An 18,852-nucleotide genomic window follows, 5' to 3' on the forward strand; every position below is an offset into this window, starting at 1 on the left:
GTTCTGAGGAATAGGGGAGTAGCCCAAGCCACCTGTACTTCCGCATGGCATTTTTCAGTCTAGGACTGGGATACATTCATTAAACAGAAAATCCCAGCACAGTATAATGTGTATTTTAACACTCTTAAATCGTGTGTGTGTGTGTGTGTGTGTGTGTGTGTGTGTGTGTTTAGCTGGGGATTTAGTCACTGATACATGTGTACACTGAGAAAGGACTTCATTTTTTCTGCTCTGGGTTCTGCAGAGTTGCTTCCTTTCCCTAGAGGGGCCTTGATGGAATTCTATCTGGGCAAGACATTTTCAAGAAAGCATGTCATTGGGCCAGGGATTTAGCTGGCACAGTACCCACCTAGCAATTGTGAGGCCCTGAGTTTGCTTCCTGGTACCAAAAAAAAAAAGAAAAAGAAAAGAAAGGAAAAACATGTCATTATTTCCCAAACCCTATCATCCAGGAACTTGTTCACTGGAAAAAAAAATTATAACAGTCAACTATCTCATTTTCTTGTCCCATCTCCCCCCACCTTTCTCCTAAGCTGACCTTTCACAAGTGGGATGATCTTTCAATTGGTGACGAGCATGTCATAAGTGAAACATTTACAGGCACTACAGGAATGACCTTTTGATTTCAGATAAGCCCTAGTTCAGCCCAGGAGTGCGCAGATTCATTTTCCACCTGCATGTTTGCAGTGAGCTACCCCACAGCTGTGTGCCTGTGAAGGGTAAGCACAGTTATCCCCATCATGAACAGGGTTTGCAAGTTCCCCAGGCTGAAGGGTGAGCACCCGCCCCATGAACCCAGGGCCTTGGGCACTTTAGGCAAGTACTCTACCACTGAACCACATCCCTAGCCCCACAGTACATCATAACGGGGCTTCATAAACATCCAAGTGTCTGGGGGAGCCCAGAGGACAGATAAAGGACACTGCCTCCTTTTCCAGTTTTTCCAAGCCACCTACAGTCCAGTCTTACCTTCTCAAGATCCAGCACTCCCAGCTTTTCCCTACAGACAGGACCTTCCCATCTGTCCCCACTCCCCACTCCAGCACCCAGGGGGCCCAGAGACATTTTTGTGTCAGGATCTTTGGAACATTACTCTTTCCCCTTTAATATTAACTCCCTTGTATATCACAGGAAACCTTACCACTTGTCAGCATTCATAATAAGATCTTTGGTGAAGCGCTATCTCCTTAAAACTAAGCAAACAACAACAAAAACAGAACATTCTAGGGCCACTGCCATACTCATCTTTCTTTTATAACCAGCATAGACGATGGCAATGGAGGAGGTTAGTGACTTCCACTGCAGTTTAGTGAGGATTCATGACAGGGCCAGAGGGCCACAGGCTGAAAAACAAGTTTTCTCCTATTCTGGACTCAAACTGCTTTTCTATTTCAGATGAGCCCTGGCTCAGCCGATGGGGTGCACGAATTCGTTTTCTATCTGCATCATTGCATCAGGCTACCCCACAGCCATGTGCACATGAAGGTTAAGCACAATTATGTCCGTTATGGACAAGGTTGCCAAGCTCCCAGGCTGAGGGGCGAACCGCCAACAGAACAGAGGGCTTCCAAGCTGCAAGCAAATGTTCTTTTTATTTACAACATCCCTGAGAAAACCACCCATGATGTGTCTCACACACCTCATGCAAGTGGGAAACAAGAATACACGTATACAACAAGAAAGGACTTCGCATTTTCTGCTCTGGGTTCCGCAGAGATGTTTCCTTTACCCAAGGGGTCTTGCCAGAATTCTCTCTGGGTAAGACACTTTCAAGAAAAGCATGTCATCATTTCTTAAACCCTATTATCCAGGAACTTTTGTTCACTTTAAAAAGAAATCATAAAAGCACACTATCTGATTTTCTTGTCACAGCTCCCCCCACCTTTTTCTTAAGCTAACCTTGCACAAGCATGATCTTCCATTGGGTGACAAGCATGTCGTAAGTGAAACGTTTACAGGCACTACAGGAATGACCTGGTGCCTCGCCCACCTCATTAGAATTCTAATTAGTATGTGTAGGAGAGGCTTCTATAAATGGTCAGACAATCCTGACACCGGCTCCAAACACCAGCTCTGTCATTTCCAGAGGAGCCCCAAGAGAGGCAGAGGAAGGCGGATCATGAGTGGTAAGTGTGTCGCACCCTCCGGCAGACCCTTGCTGGAAGCCAGTGTTTCCCCTGACCAGTCGTGAGGCCCAGGGGCTGTCCGGAGCAGCTCCCTTCTTGAGAACTCTGAAGGCTGAATCCCAGAGCTTCAGGGTTCTGTTCCAAGCTGGCTCTTCAGAGTGGCTGTCCAGTCTGTCTAGCACATTCCAGAGGTAGTACAAGACTGAGTGTAATTCTGAGTGATGGTAGAGTGTCAAACACAGTTAGAGGTGATGTTCCATTAGATGGGGACGAGCCCTGCCTTAGTGATGTTTCTTTTACACACTGGTGTCCACTGTAAAGTCAAACCAGAGGGCATCCCCTCCAAGAGTTGCTCAGTGTAGTTTTACCAGCTGCTGGAGTGGATTGAAGCAAAGCACCTCTCAGCACTCTGAGTGGTGAGAGTAACAGGCTGCATGCTGAGCTGTGAGAAGCCCTTGGCATCACTGGAAGGCTAAGTAAACTACACATCCGGAAGCGTTGGCAGGTTCAGTGGCGTGCTGAACCCCAGTAGCAGAAGCAGCCAGCATGCTACATGATCCTCGCTGTCCCTTCGAGGGAAAGGAGTGAGAAAGGACAAGAAGGGCAGGTTCTTTAGCTCTGTGGGCATTGTCTGTTACTGTCGAGGATTTGGGCTCTTTGTTAATTAGTGCCCCCACTAAATAGCCTGCTAATTATTGCCTGTCATGGGTCTTCAGACCAGAACGTTGACAGCAGCGACGCCAAACCCAAACAGGTCATGAGTCAAACCTGTAAAATACCATGAATGGCAATTTTGGACCATAGAAAGGGTTGCCAAAAAAACTTTACTGAGCCAGGTGAAAAGATGAACGTGTGCTTAAGACTGACTGCTTAAGAACTCACTGATGTTGCCAGGCCAGGATGGATACCAAAATGTTCCCACTTCCTCCTGTAAGTGGACAGCATGCCTGGGAGGCCAACAAGTAGCACTCTGGGTACTTTATCAGGAGGGGGTGGGGTATCTGTCATCTAGCTCCAAGGACCCTCTCCCCCCAGGAGGAAACAGGCCCAGAAACAGGTAGAGCTTTGCCAAAATTACACAGTAAATGGCCAGCAGAGCCTCGCCAAGTCCCAGCCACTGTGGAACTTTTCCACTGTGTTTTACTGCCAAAGCTGAGCTTACCCATAAGTTCATGTGACATCTGGAACACAGAAAAGCAATTCTGAACATGCTTTCTTATTTGAGCTCTGTTATCAACTGCTGCAGTGTTTTCTGCTGCTAATGTGACCCTAGTTTACAAGGTGAAGAGCTTTGTATAGATGGGCTTAGGGGCTCTTTCCAAGACTGGTTCTGTTTCCATGTAAGGTCACTGGCAACAGGGAAAAGATGGGCCCCATCATGTGCCTAGACACCAGAAATTTGTGTAGGACCTTCGAAGGGGGCCACAGTAGTGTGCAGGAAGTCCTGGGATTCATGGGTACTGAGCTTTTAGAGCCTGATCTAAATTTACCAGAGATGTCCTAAGGTCACAACAGCATAAGGGCAATGGCAGGTGGGGAGAAAATCAAATTTTGAAAAGTGGGTGGAGAGGGGCCAGGGAGATGGCTCAGTAGAATAAGCGCTTCCCTGGCATGCCCAAGGGCCTGAGTTCAATCCCTGCAATCCCTGGTTTCGCAAAAAAAAAAAAAATGTGGGTGGAGAGGCAGGTGCATACATTCAGTGCCTTCAATTTGTTGCCTATGCAGTCAGCTTCTGGCTCAGCTCCTGGCCACTCAGGCAGGAAGGGCAGGGTGCCATACTCTGTGGCACTCCTAGGGCTAGGGCTGTGCCAGGCACCGAAGGTGCAATGGAGACAGGGGAGCTGCAGTTTCTGCCCTCAGTGAGCTTTCAGGCTTGGTGACACCAGTTCATCAGTAACAAGCAAGGTGAACTGTCACTAAGCTACATGACAAATTCAGGGAATTAAGCCTGGCTGGAACCCAGGATATGGAAGGCTTTGGTTGTGGAGGATGAGCTGGGCTTGGTCTGGAGCTGTTTGTGCAATTAGAAGTGTTTTGGACAGACTGACCAGAAAAACAAATGTGGCTACTTTGGCAGATGTGCCCCAGGGGAAAATGTGGATGATACATGTTCTACTTTGGGGGCACCCTGTGTCCAGCTCTAATTTAAATAAGTAGAGGGCTCCAGCTACTATGCCCCTTGGGGGAAAGAGTGCTGGGGCTGTGGACAGGATGAGAGTGTGAAAGAAAGCCCTTGCGTGTCCTGCGCAATGGCGGGAGCCCAAGTGGACAGGAGTAGAGCTGTGCACGAGACGCCGGCCCGACTAGGGGAAGCAGTGTTCCCCATGGCACGGCCTCTTAGAGTAGTCCTCAGGGCACAGACCTGAGCCCCAGAACTCTGCCTGTGAAGACCTAAAACTCTGTTTTGGGACAAAAGGCTCCGTCCCACTGAGGCTGTGGGCATCCTCAGCACTGTCAGGCCTGGCACTGCTCTTGGCTTCAGAAGCTCACCTTGTCTGGCTTCACTTCCTCCACCCCAGAGCATGCATCACATTCTGGGCCTCTGGTTCTGCCACCAAACATTGTCCCTGGAGCTGGGACAGCAGCAGCTCTTCCTCCCAGGGAAGCAAGCGAGGATTCCTTCCGGGATCTTGCCTCTTGCTCTCGGTACATCTCACAGAGTCCTCCTCACTGTCCTTGCTCTGTTCCAGCTCAGCGTCACTTGGGACCTGCTGTCATGAGCCTGTTTTCTCCTTGCCTCAGGTTCTTAAGAAAAACCCTATGAGCTAAGGCTGACTTTGTAATCAAGGATGATTCCCACAGGTCCCCTCCATTAGGAGCCTTTCCAGCACCAGCGCCTGTAGCCCTCCCCAGCCCCTCCACACAGTCCTAGATTCCTTGCTCTTCTTGTCCACATCAGATGATTTCCTGTTACCCCTCCAGCCTGCAGGACCCTGCAGTACCCACAGCCCTCCCCCTCCCCCGCCCTTCTCCTCACACCCCCCCCCCCCCCCCCCCCCCCCCGCCCCCCCTTGCCCCCACACCCCCCCCCGGGCCCACATGCCAGGCCAGGAAATGTACTGATATTAGGAGATTTCTTCCCTATCCCTTGGGAGGGGTGGGAATGTAGCCCAGGTTTGGGGATTTTGTTTATTTTTGTTGCTTATTTGGTTGGTTTGGGGGTGGGGGTTGTTCCTGTTTCTTCTTTGGGGGAAAGAGGAATCCAATATCTCGATGCTAAGGACCAAACCCAGAGCCTACTGCTTGCTAGGCAAAGCACTTTACCAGTCTTTGGTCAGGATGAGGGATGTTTTTAAAGGAGTTTGCCACCCCTTCTCTCAGCCCTATTTTCTCCTGTGTGAGAGGACAGCAAGAGAGGACAGTGACTCCTCCCTTGCCTGATCCAGAACCACTGTGCATCTGAGGTGAGACAGGTAGTGTGAACAAGCTTCCTGGAATTGTAAGATGAAACCAAGGCCTGGGGTGCTGAGTCCCAGTCTTAAAAGAATCACCAAGAGACCTTTTTTTTAAATAAAACAAAACAGTACTACTCCTAACTCAGATCCCCATTTAGTTGGACTGGGGTAGATTCAGACCAGTTCAACATTCCCCTGGTGGTTGTTCCAGCAGCTGTGGCTTTTGGCCACTAAAAGACCACTAAAAGATTCTAAACTCTCTTTGGAAGGGACAGGATGAGGAGTCCTGCTGCCCTGCCCCTCCCCCCCTTGACATCACACTGATGGGCAAGGAGATGGCCCTTTCTTAGTCCTGGCAGCCTCCAGGAACTGCATCCGAGTCACTGCCACCACAGTCACATTGGGTGGCCACAGCACAGTAGCTCAGTCATCCTTGGTCAGGCAAGATCAGCTTTTGTCTGGACTTGGATTCAGGTCCTGTCTGTGCTTATGATGTTAGGCAAATGGCTTCGCCTGATTAAATGTCTAAATCCCTCATCTGTAAAATGGATATAACAACATCATAAGATGTTCGTATTAAAAGACATAAGGCAGGTAAAATGCTTATAGTGTAATGTCTGGCCTAGAAGAAGGCCTTAATGGTTGGTAGCTCATAAAATATTCAACCTCTTCTCTCTCTCTCTCTCTCTCTCTCTCTCTATATATATATATATATATATATATAATATACAGAGTCTCACTATACAGCTCAACATATAATGGTGATCCTCTTTTCCCACCATTATATTTTTTATCCCATGGCCTTTGTTCCATCCAACTCTGGAGGCTCCAGGGCTGGGACGGGTTTAGCTGGACTCCCAACGGTGACCCTACAAAAGGAAGGTTCAGATCTAACTTCCCCTTTCCTAGAGATAAAGAAGCCATGCGTCCAGGGCTTATTCTGCTTTGTCTCGGAGTGTCCCCAGTGCCTTCTTCTGTTGGCCAACAGCCCCAGGCTTCCCACTGGCCAAGGGCCAAGAAATCGTGCTGCTTCAGCTGCACAGGCTTGAAAGTGTTGGGACATGGGCGAAGGCTAGAAGAAAATGGCCCAGGCCAGGTAGAGAGGAGGAGAGGGAAGCTGGGGCTAAGCAGGGCTGTGCCTGGGGGCAGGGCAGGGGCGGGGGACAGCAGGACTCACCATCCTCGCAGGACCCGACCCGATCTGAGGCCTGGCTTCTGGGCCTGCAGGACTTCTACACTGATCTGTCACCTCAGCACACTGATTCTGCTTTGGAAGTCTTCGTTTTCTGATGTGCGGTATGGGAATACTGGATTCAATCACTGCGTTTCAAGTTGCCAGTTGTTTCTATCAGAAGTCTGTGACCAGTGTGCGTGTTTTCGTATTTGTTTGAAAATGAAGTAACAGGAAAAATTAGAATATATTCTACATAGTAGAATTGCTATTGTTTCATGAAACTTTGTGCCAGTTTGTGTGTTCAATGTATAGGAACAGTGTGTAAAATATATTTCTTAATGTGGTCTCTGGTGGGCAGGGGAGATGGCTCAGTAGAATAAGCACCTCTCTGGCAAGCACAAGGGCCTGAGATCAATCCCTGGTTCTGAAAAAAAAAAAAAAAAATGTGGTCTGTGTCAGAAAAAGCTCAAGCCAGGCATAGAGGCACACACCTATAAAGCAAGCACTCTGAAATGCTGACCCAGGAGTATTGAAAATTCAAACACAAGTTGGCATTTAGGAAGATTTTTTTTTTCAGTAGGAAGACTTTGTTTCAAAAATTTTTAAAGGACTACATAGATAACTCAGTGCAAAAGTCTTGGATTCCGTAGGAGACGGTGAAAAGGGAGCGGCTATGTACCCAGTACCAAAAAACCACTTAAGTTAATGATGTCTAAAATTTCTGTCAACTGGAATCGACTCTAGAGATATGTAAGATAAAAAATACAACTTTGTCCAGAAAAAGGAGCTGGGGAGAGGGGCCTGGGTGGGTGGCAGAGACACTGCCCTATAGAATTGGTCCTCCCGTGGCCCACTGCCAGCTACTCTCACAGCAGGGACCCTCAGCCACCACTGGATTACAGGGCCAGGGTAGGCAGGGGCCAGCTCAGCCCATAGCCGCCCCTTTCACAGTCTCCCTGGGCTGCTCTCATTGCTCCTGCCGGGACCCATTAATGGGCACGTGTAGCTGCTTAGAACGCACAGAACAGTGCTTTAGACAAAAGAAGACTACCACGGGTTTCCTCATAGGCAGCTCTGAGCAGCTCGGCCAGAGAGGGCAGCTCGGCCAAAGGGAGCATCTCGGTCCAGCCTCCCCCACTCAGGGCATGGTCCTGCATGGTCTGAGCTGGCCGTTGTGCCTGTCCAAGCCTTGTCCCTACTCCAGACTGCAGGGCAGAAAGGGACAGGAAAACAGGCCAAGTGTACCTGCCAACTGCTTTTAAAGAAAGGTTTCCTTAAGTTGAACTGGAAACAGATCTTCAGACCAGTTCTTCTTAACCAGCTGGCAGCGTTCTTCACAAAAGCCACAGGATAGGGACAACCCAAATGTCCATCAGCTGATGAGCTGTTGTGCGATATTCATATAATACAAAAACTACAGGTCCATCTGACAGTAACAGTGAGCCTTCAAAACACTGTGCTGAAGGCTGGTGAGATAGTTCAGCAGACTAAGTGCATGCTTAGGCAAGTGCAGGGACTGGGCTTTGATCCCTGGCACCACATGCTGCACCCAATCCCCACCCCTGGGCACACTGAGCTGGCCACCAAGACGAGGTAAACATCTGTAATTCCAGCACTGGGTTGGCTGAGGCAGGAGAATTGCCAAGAGTTTGAGGCTAGTCTGGACTATGTAAGCAAGTTCAAGGTCAGCCTCAGCTACATAGCCAAACCCACTGTGTTGAGTGAAAGGGGTCAGACCGAAAGACCCATATGGCAAGGCTCCATTTACATGAAATATCCATGAAGATTGTAATAGCTGAATCTTGGAAACAGCTCAAATGTTCATCAACCAATGAATAGGTAAGATGGTGCAAGGTTTTTAGACAAAGGAGGACAAGGCTGAGACATTTCTAGGTGAATGGATGCTCCTTGAGACCATATTCTTAAGTGAAATAAATTGAAAACACATGTTTAAATACCACATTATTTCTCTGGTGTGAGAAACCAAAAGTGTAAATAAGGACCAGAATGTATAATAGATATCAAGCAATGGAAAAGAAATGTTCAAATGAGAGGAGGAATAAGGGAGACAGGAGGGGAAAAGGAAAGAAGGGATAAGAAAAAATAGAGTAGAGGGAAAAAATGGAAACAAAACTCTTGTAAATAAGGAGGGGGAAAGGGTTGAAGGGAGGAGGGGGGAAAGGGAAAAAAAGAACCGGCACAGCGTACCATGCACAGGTACAAATTCCCAATGATGAATGTTATGTATATCTAAAATGTACCGGTAAAATTTAAAAACTCAAAAAAAGTGCCGCATTAAAAGATAAAGAAAGAAATGTCCAGAACAGGCCAGTCCATGGAGGAAGAAAGTAGATCAGCAGCTATGGAGATCTGGAAGCAGGAAGCAATGGGGAGTAACTGCTGACGACGGCTTCTGGTCAGCCAGGCAGTGGTGATGAGTGTACAGCGGTGTGCATGAGCGATGTAGCAATTTAAAAAGATCCTGTCTCAATATGAAAAATTAAAATGGGGGCAGGGGCTTGGGATGTAGTTCAGTGCAAAGGTACTGGGTTCAATCCCCATGAATATCACCAAGAAAAGAGTAACAGTTTGAAATGGTGATTTTTATGTCATGTACCTTTTACTACAATTTTTAAAGGAAAAAAGAAAGATTCCTTGGAAGTTAATATACAGAACCTCTATGTATGAGTTACTGGTGAGACCTTAGTGACATGACCCCGGAGATGCAGTGGAGCCCGGGAGAGAGCGCCTGCCTGGCAAGTGCAAGCCCCTGAGTTTGATCACCAGTACAAAAAAAAAAAAAAAAAAAGATAGGAGATTTATTACCAGGGAAGAAGAAGCCAGAGAGTACTAGGACAGAATTTAGCAGGCTCCGTCACAGCAGGACCAATATACTCAGCAAGAAACAAAATCTGAAAAATTGCCCAGGTCTGACCCTGGAGTTAAGCAGTAACTCAGGAGAGGGTGAAACAGAATTGATGTGCGCTGGAACCAGAGTCCAGAGACTTCTCTCAGACAAGTCGCCCCTCCAGGGCTCGGGTCTGGCCAGGAATAAGAATTAAGAGTGGTTCTCTCTGGGGTTTTTTGTTGCTGTGTTTTGGTGGAAGGTGCTAGAGATCAAACCCCTAGAGAAGAACTATGCCACCGAGCCGCACCCAGCACCCTGCTTCCACTCTGACAGCTGTGCCCTGTCCGGTTGATGGGTCTGTTGTAGGAACAGGAATGCTGCCTGCATCCCCCCTCTGTCCCTTCTCTGCTTCTGTGCCCTTCTCCACTTACATCCTCTGTAGTTTATCTTTCAGCCTGCATTCACTGGTAAATCACTCACCACATTCTCCTTACTTTTAAAGTGATAAATTCTTTTTTAGAGACTTAATAACAAACTATATTTGCAGGTTACTTAGATGTTAAAAGAAAAGAAAGAAAGTTAAGGTATCTCCTGGGTGATGCAGAAAACAACCCTGAGACTCCAGGATTTACATAAACTGCAGACTTGAGAAGCAGCTTAGACAGCTGCTAGCCTCCCTCTTCTCCCTTCCCCCACATCCAGGAGAGTAGCCAAAGGGGTAGGGGCACACAGGCTTACCTAGGCACTAGGCACACAGGCTTACCTGCCTGATCTTTAATTTGGGGGTACGCTGAGCCAGTTCCCCAGCTGGGGTGGGGTACAAGGACTGAAGGAACCACCAGTAGGAAAAACAGTTACCAGAAACTGCCCGGGAGACATTCTGCGCACACCTCCAGCCTCAGGGATCCAGGGAGCTGGTCCCGCTTTACATCTCCTAGCCTCCAGATGCCCACTTCCTCCTGTTTGTTGGGAGACAAATAGCTGAGGGTAGATAATGAGTCCTGAGGGTTCTCTACCTCCAGAGCAGGAAAACCAGGGATGCAGAGGTAAGGTAGGGTCAGTGAAATCTTCCGGTCTACTCTCAATGCTTCGAGCCATCAAAGATGTGGGTTTTCTTTTTCCTCCATACCAAGAAATTCTCCAATTAACAGTGGGCACCAAGTGGATATCTGGAATTTAGTTCAGTTCTGACACTATCTGGAGTTAGCACAGTCCCCCATAGGGTCAGGGCTCAGCCCTACAAGAAGCCCCTCACTTTATGTGCCAATCTAAAGTGTAGGTTATAGCCAGGTGTTGGTTTCAGCCCCCTCCCTCCCCAGGAGCCTGAGGCGGGAGGATTGCATGCTCAAACTCAGCCTGGGAAAACTTAGAGACTTAACAAGACACTGCCTAAAAAAAAAAAAAAAAAAAAAAAAAAAAACTAACACAAGGACAGGGCGTATAACTCAGTTGGAAGGCCCTACATTCAGTCCCTAATATAAATAATAATAATAATGATAATAATAATAACAACAATAACAATAATAAAGCCAACTCATTGCCTATACTTCTGACTGACTGGCTATAAAATGCCTCGGGCTTAAGGATTTGTCAGAACTCCTTGCAGCTCAGGAAAGCAGTTTACCAGCTAGATCACCACTTGGTTATGAAAGTCTACAACTCAGGAAGAGCGAGGTGCATGGGACAAGGTGCATCCTCCCAGCCCTCCGTGTTTCATCACACGGAAACCCAACCTTTGGGGTCTGTGTGGAGGAATCATCACACAGGCATGATTGAATGAACCACTACTCACTGATCCCTCTCCCTTCCCTGAATTTGGGGGGCCCAAGGGTGAAAGTTCCAACCCTCTGATTATAGGTTGTCCCAGCCGCCATTATTCATCTAATTAGCATAAAAAGATGCTCATCATTTCCAGAATTCCAAGCATTTTAGGAGCTGTGCTCTAGGTCTTTGCAGGCAGAGACCAGAAATGTGTTTCTTATGGTGTCACACCCGGGTTCAGAGTCCTGACTTTGCCAGCTCTTACATCTAGGATCTCAGATAAAATCCTTGTTCTAAGCCTCAATTTCCAGTTGTAAGGATTCATCAATGATTACATAGACTATTTTTCATACAATCCACTGTAGTTGACACACTACAGACTGATAGTAAACAGGAATCCTCCTTATCCTCCTCCTCCAGCTCAGAGCAGCCATGAACCCTCCCCCCCCCCAACCCCCAAATGTGTGCCTCTCCTCTGACTCTCACGCCTGGCATCTGGATTGCAGAGACAGTGTGGGCTGGGGCCAGACTCTCGGGCTACACAGCTACAGTCCTCCTTAAGGAGCAGTTGTCCAGGACCCAGGCTGCTCCACACATCAACTTCCTCCTCTGAAAAACAGAGGATTACGCACGTCCCACTCACAGTTTAATGGGCGTGTAAACCCTTGTGACGGTAACTGGCACCCAGAAGCCCAGTAAACATCAGCAATGCTCTGATCATTGCCACCACAACTGCTCCAGAGCTGATCTAACAGGTCATCCAAAGGGCACCTGTCTCCCTGCTGCTGGCAGTCCCTTGGAGGGAAGGTGTCTCCTCAGCCTAGGCACACTGGACCTCAGCTGTCCTGGCCATTCTCCCGAAGGGCAAGTCATTGATCTCTGGGAAGAATGGAGGAAGCCTCTGCTACCCATCATAGCCACAGCAAAGAGTGCACAGCCTTTGGTAGAGCCAAAAGGGCAAGGGCCCACTGGAGGGGAAGCAGGTGCCAGTGGTAGACACAGATCCTTCCTACTGTTTCCTCCCCACTGTGCTGGGCAGGGGGCCGTCGGGGGCATGCTCTGTGCTGTCAGAGGCCTTGTGTTTGAGGACAGCCAAGTGCTCTGGAGAAGGACATGCATCCCTTTAGATTTGGGAAGGGGCTGAAAATCATTTCACAGAGCCCTTCTTTGTTTCTAAAGCACGACTAAGAGTAAAGCTCTATTAAATCCTAACCGCTGGGATGCACAGAAGGTAAGAGGCACAAGTATAAAGCTGGGACCATTACCTTAGAGATACACAGCACCCAGCAGCCTGGCTGCCCACCAGTGTGTGCCTCACAGAGTCTCAGATGTGAGCCAACTCCACCGGACACCCATGTATAGGAAAGTTCCTCTTTTCCCCTCTGTTGTTCCTGTCCTGTTTTCTTGGCAGCCAATGAATTAACGCATCGGTTGTTCCCTGAGCTGGTGGTCTGGCCACCTCTTGAGCATCCTTTCCAGGAGAGGTGTGTGACCCACCACCGCAGAGAGCAGAGAGCTGCTGCCCGGCCTCCATAATTGCTTCAGGAGAAGCCCCTCCCATCCCACTCTGACCCCTGCTCCATCCTGTCCTCTTCCACTCTCCTCCCTGCCAGGCCTCTGTTGTAGCCAGATGACACACCTCACTCCTCTCTCCTCCCCTTGCCTGGAAATACAGATGGTCTCCTCGCACTGACAAAATGGTCCTCTTTCATGGCCCAGGGTGTCCTTCCTTCTTAAATTTAAATGTATTGTTTAGCTGATAAATAAAAACATTAAACTTATAGATATTTATGGAATACCATATGATATTCTGATACATGCAAACACTGTAATATTTAAATCAGGTTATATATATCCTCCTCCTCCAACATTTATCAACACTTCACAGTGAAAACGTTCAAAAAAACCTTTTTCTTGGGGGGGTGCAGTTACTGGAGAAGTGAACCTTGACACAGAGCTATATCTCCAGCCCTTTTTTATTTTTATTTTTATTTACTTATTTTTTTGAGACAGTGTCTAAATTTGCCCAGACTTGATTCAAACTTGCAATCCTCCTGCCTCAGCCTCCCAGAGGGCAGGGATTATAGGTGTGTGCCACCACACCCAGCTTCAAAGAATTTCTTATTCCTATCTAACTATTATTTAATACCATCCATCAACCTTTCTTATCTATGCCTCCTCCCCACCACCAGCATCTGATAACCACAAATCTACTCTCAACTTCTGACGAAAGCAGTATTTGTCTTCCTATGTCTGGCTTATTTTACTTAACATAATGATCTCCGGTTCCTCTGTGCTGTCACAAGAGGCAGGGTTTCATACTTTTTATGGCAGAGTAGTATTTCATTGTGTAGAGCTACAGTGTCACATGCTCTTCATCTATTCATTTGCTAATGTACACTTGGGCTGTTTCCCTTTCTTGGCTATTGCAAATAGTGTTTTGGTAAACACAGGAGGGCAAACATCTCTTTGACATACCAATTTCACTTCTGTTAGACTTATACCCAGGAGTGGAGTTGCTGGTCATGTAGTAGTTCTAGTTTTAATTTTTTTTCTTTTTCCTTTTCTTTTTTGCCATACTAGTGTACTAAGCCCAGTGTCATCACACTAAGCTATTTCCCCAGCTCTTTATTTATTTATTTATTTATTTATTTATTTGTTTATTATTTTTGAAGCAATCTCCCTAAATTGCCAAAGCTGACTTCTAACTTGGAGTCTTCCAAACTCAGCTTCCCAGTTGGCTGGGACTGTAGGTGTGGGCCACTCCATCTGGCTTAGCTTTATTTGGAGGAGGAATGTCCATCTTGTTCTCTATAATGACCGCACTCATTCACGTTTGCACCCACAGTGTGCAAGGGCTCCTTTGCCTGCCTCCTATACACCTTTTGTTTTTTGAGTATTTTTCACATCAGTGTTGGCCACTTGTATGTCTTCTTTTTAAGGACCAGCATTTCGGTGCAGCCTTTTTGAGCCCTGATGCTTCTTGGAAGGAGGGAAATCCTCCCTGAGTCTCTCATTTGGATGAGGTGGATTCACCCCAGGCTGCATCCATTATCTCTTGCACTTAACTGTAGTTAGGTTATTTCTTTCTTCACACATTCCTTCATTTATGTATCCATTAATTCTAATACAGTCAAGCAGTGTGAAAGGCATCAGAACAGAGCTCAGGAAGCACATTCTGATAGAGAGATTGACACATGCGATGGTGTGGTGTCTGATCCTGAATGTGCATCGCACCCACGGTTCTTGTAACCTCAGTCTGGTCTGCAGAGGAGTGGGTGACATAACATCTCAGACATAACTCAAGGAATAGATTTCTCAACAGCTGTATGAGCCAAACTCCTCATACATCATGGTAGCTCATAAACCCTGGGCAGTTTAGCTGCTGCCACAATCACATGAGAAGAAGAGGCTGGGTTTTAGGACCTCTGTGTTCAGGGCTTCTATGATGGGACAAAAAAGCAAGCCTAGCTCATGAATTTGACACATCTTCCCCCTTCCAGTTCTGTCCCAGCTCCTGTCCACAAAGCAATGAGAAACGCTGAAAGCAGACAGGACAAAATGCCTTAGTGACATAGTCTAGGCTGGCTGGCTGAGAGAAACTTTCCTGAGTGTCCTATCCCTGGCAACCTCATGGTCACTATGTAAGGAGAAAGACCCTGCCAGAAGAGAGGAGAGTATGTGGAGAGCTTCCATTGAGCCAGGTGTGCTGATGTAAGACTGGAATCCCAGTGACTCAGAAGGCTGAGGCAGGGGGGTCTCAGGTTCCAGGACAACCTAGGCTTCATAGCGAGATCCCATGAGAGAGAGGCTGAGGGGAGAAGCTCAGGGTGGTTCTGTTACTTTGAGTCATGTGACTCTGGGCATCTACATCTGGAACTATGGAATGAGAATCAACTGTGGTGTTCTCATTACATAACATCAAAAGTCTTCAGGATTTATCAGGGCTCCTTCTAGAAGGTGGGTGCTGCCACATAGCTCATCCACACCTTCCTTTTTGGTAGTTTGTAACTCATTCCCCACACCTCACCCCTTCAGCACTTCAGACTCTGCTTTCTGTTTCACAGCTTTAGAGCTCCAGAATGTCGACTGGCAGGTGGCCACCAACCGGCGTGAACATCACACGGGCCAGTTCTCCAGCCGCGACATCATCTTGCGCAGGGGGCAGGGGTTCCACATGATAATGAACTTTAATCGCGCTCTTGACTCTGAAGAAGGTCTGAATCTCACAACTGAAACAGGTACCTGCTTGCCACCCCTCTCACCCACACCTAAGTAGCCCTTGATGCTTTTACCTGGGGGGAGGTGACAACTAGGCCACTGGGCTCTGGGATCAAGCCCAGCTCTGCCATGGCTTCAGTGTGACCCTAGACAAGTGATTGCCTAGCTCAGGCCTGAGAGTTGTCATCCTCAAACACAGGGGGGTGTGAGCCGAGGCCTCTCTAGTCACTAGGAGCAGGTAGTTTATAACAGGGTGCTTCACTCGTTGAGGTGCCTGAGAGCCCCTGCAGTTGGGTGGGAGCCTAATCTGACCAACACTCTTTGGTTTCCCGCAGGTCCTAATCCCTCAGTGTCGGCCAGGACAAAGGCCACATTTCCAGTCTCCAGGGGGAGAAACACAGGCAGTGGCTGGGCTGCAGAGGTCAGAGAAAATAATGGCAATGCTCTGACCATTGCCATTTTCAGCCCTGCCAGTGCCCCCATCGGATGGTACACAATGAGCCTTCAGATCTCCTCCAAGGGCAGGGTCTCCTCCATGAAACTTGGGCTCTTCACACTGCTCTTTAACCCATGGCTACAAGGTAGGTCTCTAACCACCCACACTACCGGCTCTGATCTAGGTAGTGAGAACAGAAAGGAGATGGGGAGATGCCATGCACAGGCTCAGATTTGATAGGGAAAGTTTGTGGACCATGGAAACCTCAGAGAAGCCACAGGCCAGCTCTACCACAATCAGCTGTGTGCATCTGAACAGCCACTCTGTCTCTCTGAGCTTCCAGTTCCTCCCTACGAACAGATAATTCTGTTTCCTGTGTGATTCAAAGAACATCCATGAGCTTTTACACACTATGGAGCAAGGGGCAAGGAGTATAGTACAGAAGTGCAGGATCACAATAGCTTCTTGCCTAAAAGAGCAAGGGCTTCATCCTTGAGGTCTCATTTCCAGTCCCCAGGACAGTCTGGTTTTGCTTCCCAGCCCACAGTATATACAGTATCACTGTGAGAGTGAGGCCTAGGACCTCTTTCCTGAGTGAGGTGGGGAGATGGGCCACAGTCGGGATGTTCCAGCCCCACTCTAGGAGTGGGAGAGACTGAGCATCTTAGTCTCCTGTGGGATTCTAGTCCCTGGTATCTACTCTTTGTGTCAAACAGCGGATGATGTCTTTATGAGTAACCAGGCTGAGAGACAAGAATATGTTGAGGAAGATTCTGGCAACATCTTCGTGGGCAGCATAAATCGAATTGGCATGATTGGCTGGAACTTTGGACAGGTAAAAGGGTCATCAGGAGGCTAAGAATAATAACCTTATTATGCAAGAAGCTCAGCAGCTTGCCCCATAGATTAGCCCTGTGTCTGTCCATTTGCCTGCCACTCATTCAATCATTCATTCATTCACTCATTCAGAAGACGTTTACTGACCACATACTGTGTGCCAGACCTCGAGCTACACACTGAAGGTAGAGGAAATGAGCAAGACCTAGTCTCTCCAGGGTGGGGTGGAGGGTGTCATAATCCAGTGGGCAACACAGGGACAAATTCAATCAATACAATGAAATAGTACTGGTGCCTAGGTACATAAACAAGTGTAAGGCCCAGGAAAGGTCCTAGGGACAATAGAATAGCTTTTATTATTCATTTTGTGTCAAAAAAAATGTGATGATATCTTGTGGTATGTACTTGGCTTTTTAAGGCCATGGTATCTTTGTCCTGTACTACCTTTGTCCTGTATTACTTCTGAGTCCAGAGAATTTCCAGTTTTGCTCAGCTTAGAAACCTCCAGGGATACCTTTCTATCTTTTCCTTTTTCCACGGAAAATAAACAAAGGTATTAGAATGAAGAGCGGGGTCTCCGAGATGTCCAGGAGGGTGCAAACAGGGACATGCCTCACTATCCCAGACTCATTCTGTAGTCAACCAGAGCCAATCTGCTTTGCCTTCTCTGTGTGGGGTTTTGTAACCAATTTCCTTAGAAGGAAGCAAAGGAAAAGACAGGTAAGGACATTTAGAGCATCTATCTGGTGAAGAGAGGCTATTTCTGGTGACATGGTTTGAGAAGGAGCTTTTTATCAAGTATCAGAAGGTGGCAAGGGAGTCTGATAGCCAGCCTGGAGAAGACGGCCCCACACAGAAGGAAAACCGAATGCAAAGACTTTGAGGCAGGAGGTGCCAGTATGAGAAGCAATCTCTCACCCTAAGTCTCACTTTGTGAAAAGGCTTCAGATGTGTCTCTTAATAACATATTTACCTTTGGTACCAGCTTCCCAGGAGTCTACATAATATGTTCAAACCCACAGTCTGAGACAGACTGACTTTGAGATGAGGTTGACCTGCCCTTCACTATGCAGACCCAGAAATCAAAGCCAGACAGGCTGTGCTCCCACAGCAGCAAGGGTGAACTGAGCCCTGCTCCCTCTTGCTCACTTTGGGATGGGGGCATAGGATCTTGTGGTCAGAGAGGACTCAGGACGAGTTTGTAGGCTGAAGGCTAGGCCCAGTGGCTCTTATCCAGGAGTGCTTGGTTCAGGAGGTCACAGAGTGAAAGAGCCTGATGGGCCCTGTGCTTCTCAGCCTCGGAGCTCCCTTTCCTTCACTAATTGCTACTTGTCATTTCTGTTGTCCTAACCTGGTATCATTTTCCATTTTCAACAGTATGAAGAAGATATTCTGAACATCAGCCTCTCCATCCTGGATAAGAGTCTGAATTTCCGACGTGACCCTGCTACCGATGTGGCCCGCAGAAATGACCCCAAATATGTTGGCAGGGTGCTGAGTGCCATGGTGAGTAAGAGGCAAAGGATAATGATATGTTGTTGCCATGCACTGACCACAAACTCTGGGTTAGCTGCATGCAATCTACAATGTCATCTTAAGGGAACCTCACCAAGTAACGTTGGTGGCTACGACCACTCCATTTTGTCAGTGTGGAACAGGAGAATCCTCTGAGTTCAAGGGTTTTCTGAAGACACAGTGAGCAGGAGGCAGACAAAGGCAGAACTGAACCCACACCTGGTGGGATCCAAAGGCATCTCTGCTGTGCAGCAAGGCCCTTCTCAGAAGACAGAAGGGAAGAAAGATACAAAGCAAGGACTCTGTTATCGTGGGGCCTCCTGGGAAGGAAGACAGTCCCCTGCTGATCCTGAAGTGTTCCATTGCATGCTGTAGTCCAGCTCCTCCACTGCACAGAGCACTGGATCATCAGGAGGGGAATGCAGCAGGCTGTTCTGTGCCTTGGGCAGACAAGGAAAGAATCTCAGAAAGAAAACTTGAAAACCTGGGTGTGGTGGTGCATGCCTATAATCCCAGCTCTCGGGAGGGTAAGGCAGGAG

At 47.8% G+C, this 18,852-nt stretch overlaps 1 protein-coding gene across 1 annotated transcript in view; it reads left to right on the forward strand.

Moving 5' to 3' along the window:
• The first annotated feature begins 2,119 nt into the window (after positions 1-2,119).
• The window catches only part of Tgm3 (transglutaminase 3), a 44,085-nt gene continuing 27,352 nt past the window's right edge, over positions 2,120-18,852 (forward strand). The window contains exons 1-5 of the mRNA XM_012515357.2: positions 2,120-2,126; positions 15,372-15,545; positions 15,861-16,106; positions 16,678-16,796; positions 18,176-18,304. Coding sequence (XP_012370811.2) covers positions 2,120-2,126; positions 15,372-15,545; positions 15,861-16,106; positions 16,678-16,796; positions 18,176-18,304 — 675 coding nt within the window. The remainder of the gene's footprint in view (positions 2,127-15,371; positions 15,546-15,860; positions 16,107-16,677; positions 16,797-18,175; positions 18,305-18,852) is intronic.

Source organism: Octodon degus, unplaced genomic scaffold (assembly GCF_000260255.1).
Source record: "Octodon degus isolate 3935 unplaced genomic scaffold, OctDeg1.0 scaffold00060, whole genome shotgun sequence".
In the NCBI taxonomy this organism is placed as follows: Eukaryota; Metazoa; Chordata; class Mammalia; order Rodentia; family Octodontidae; genus Octodon; species Octodon degus.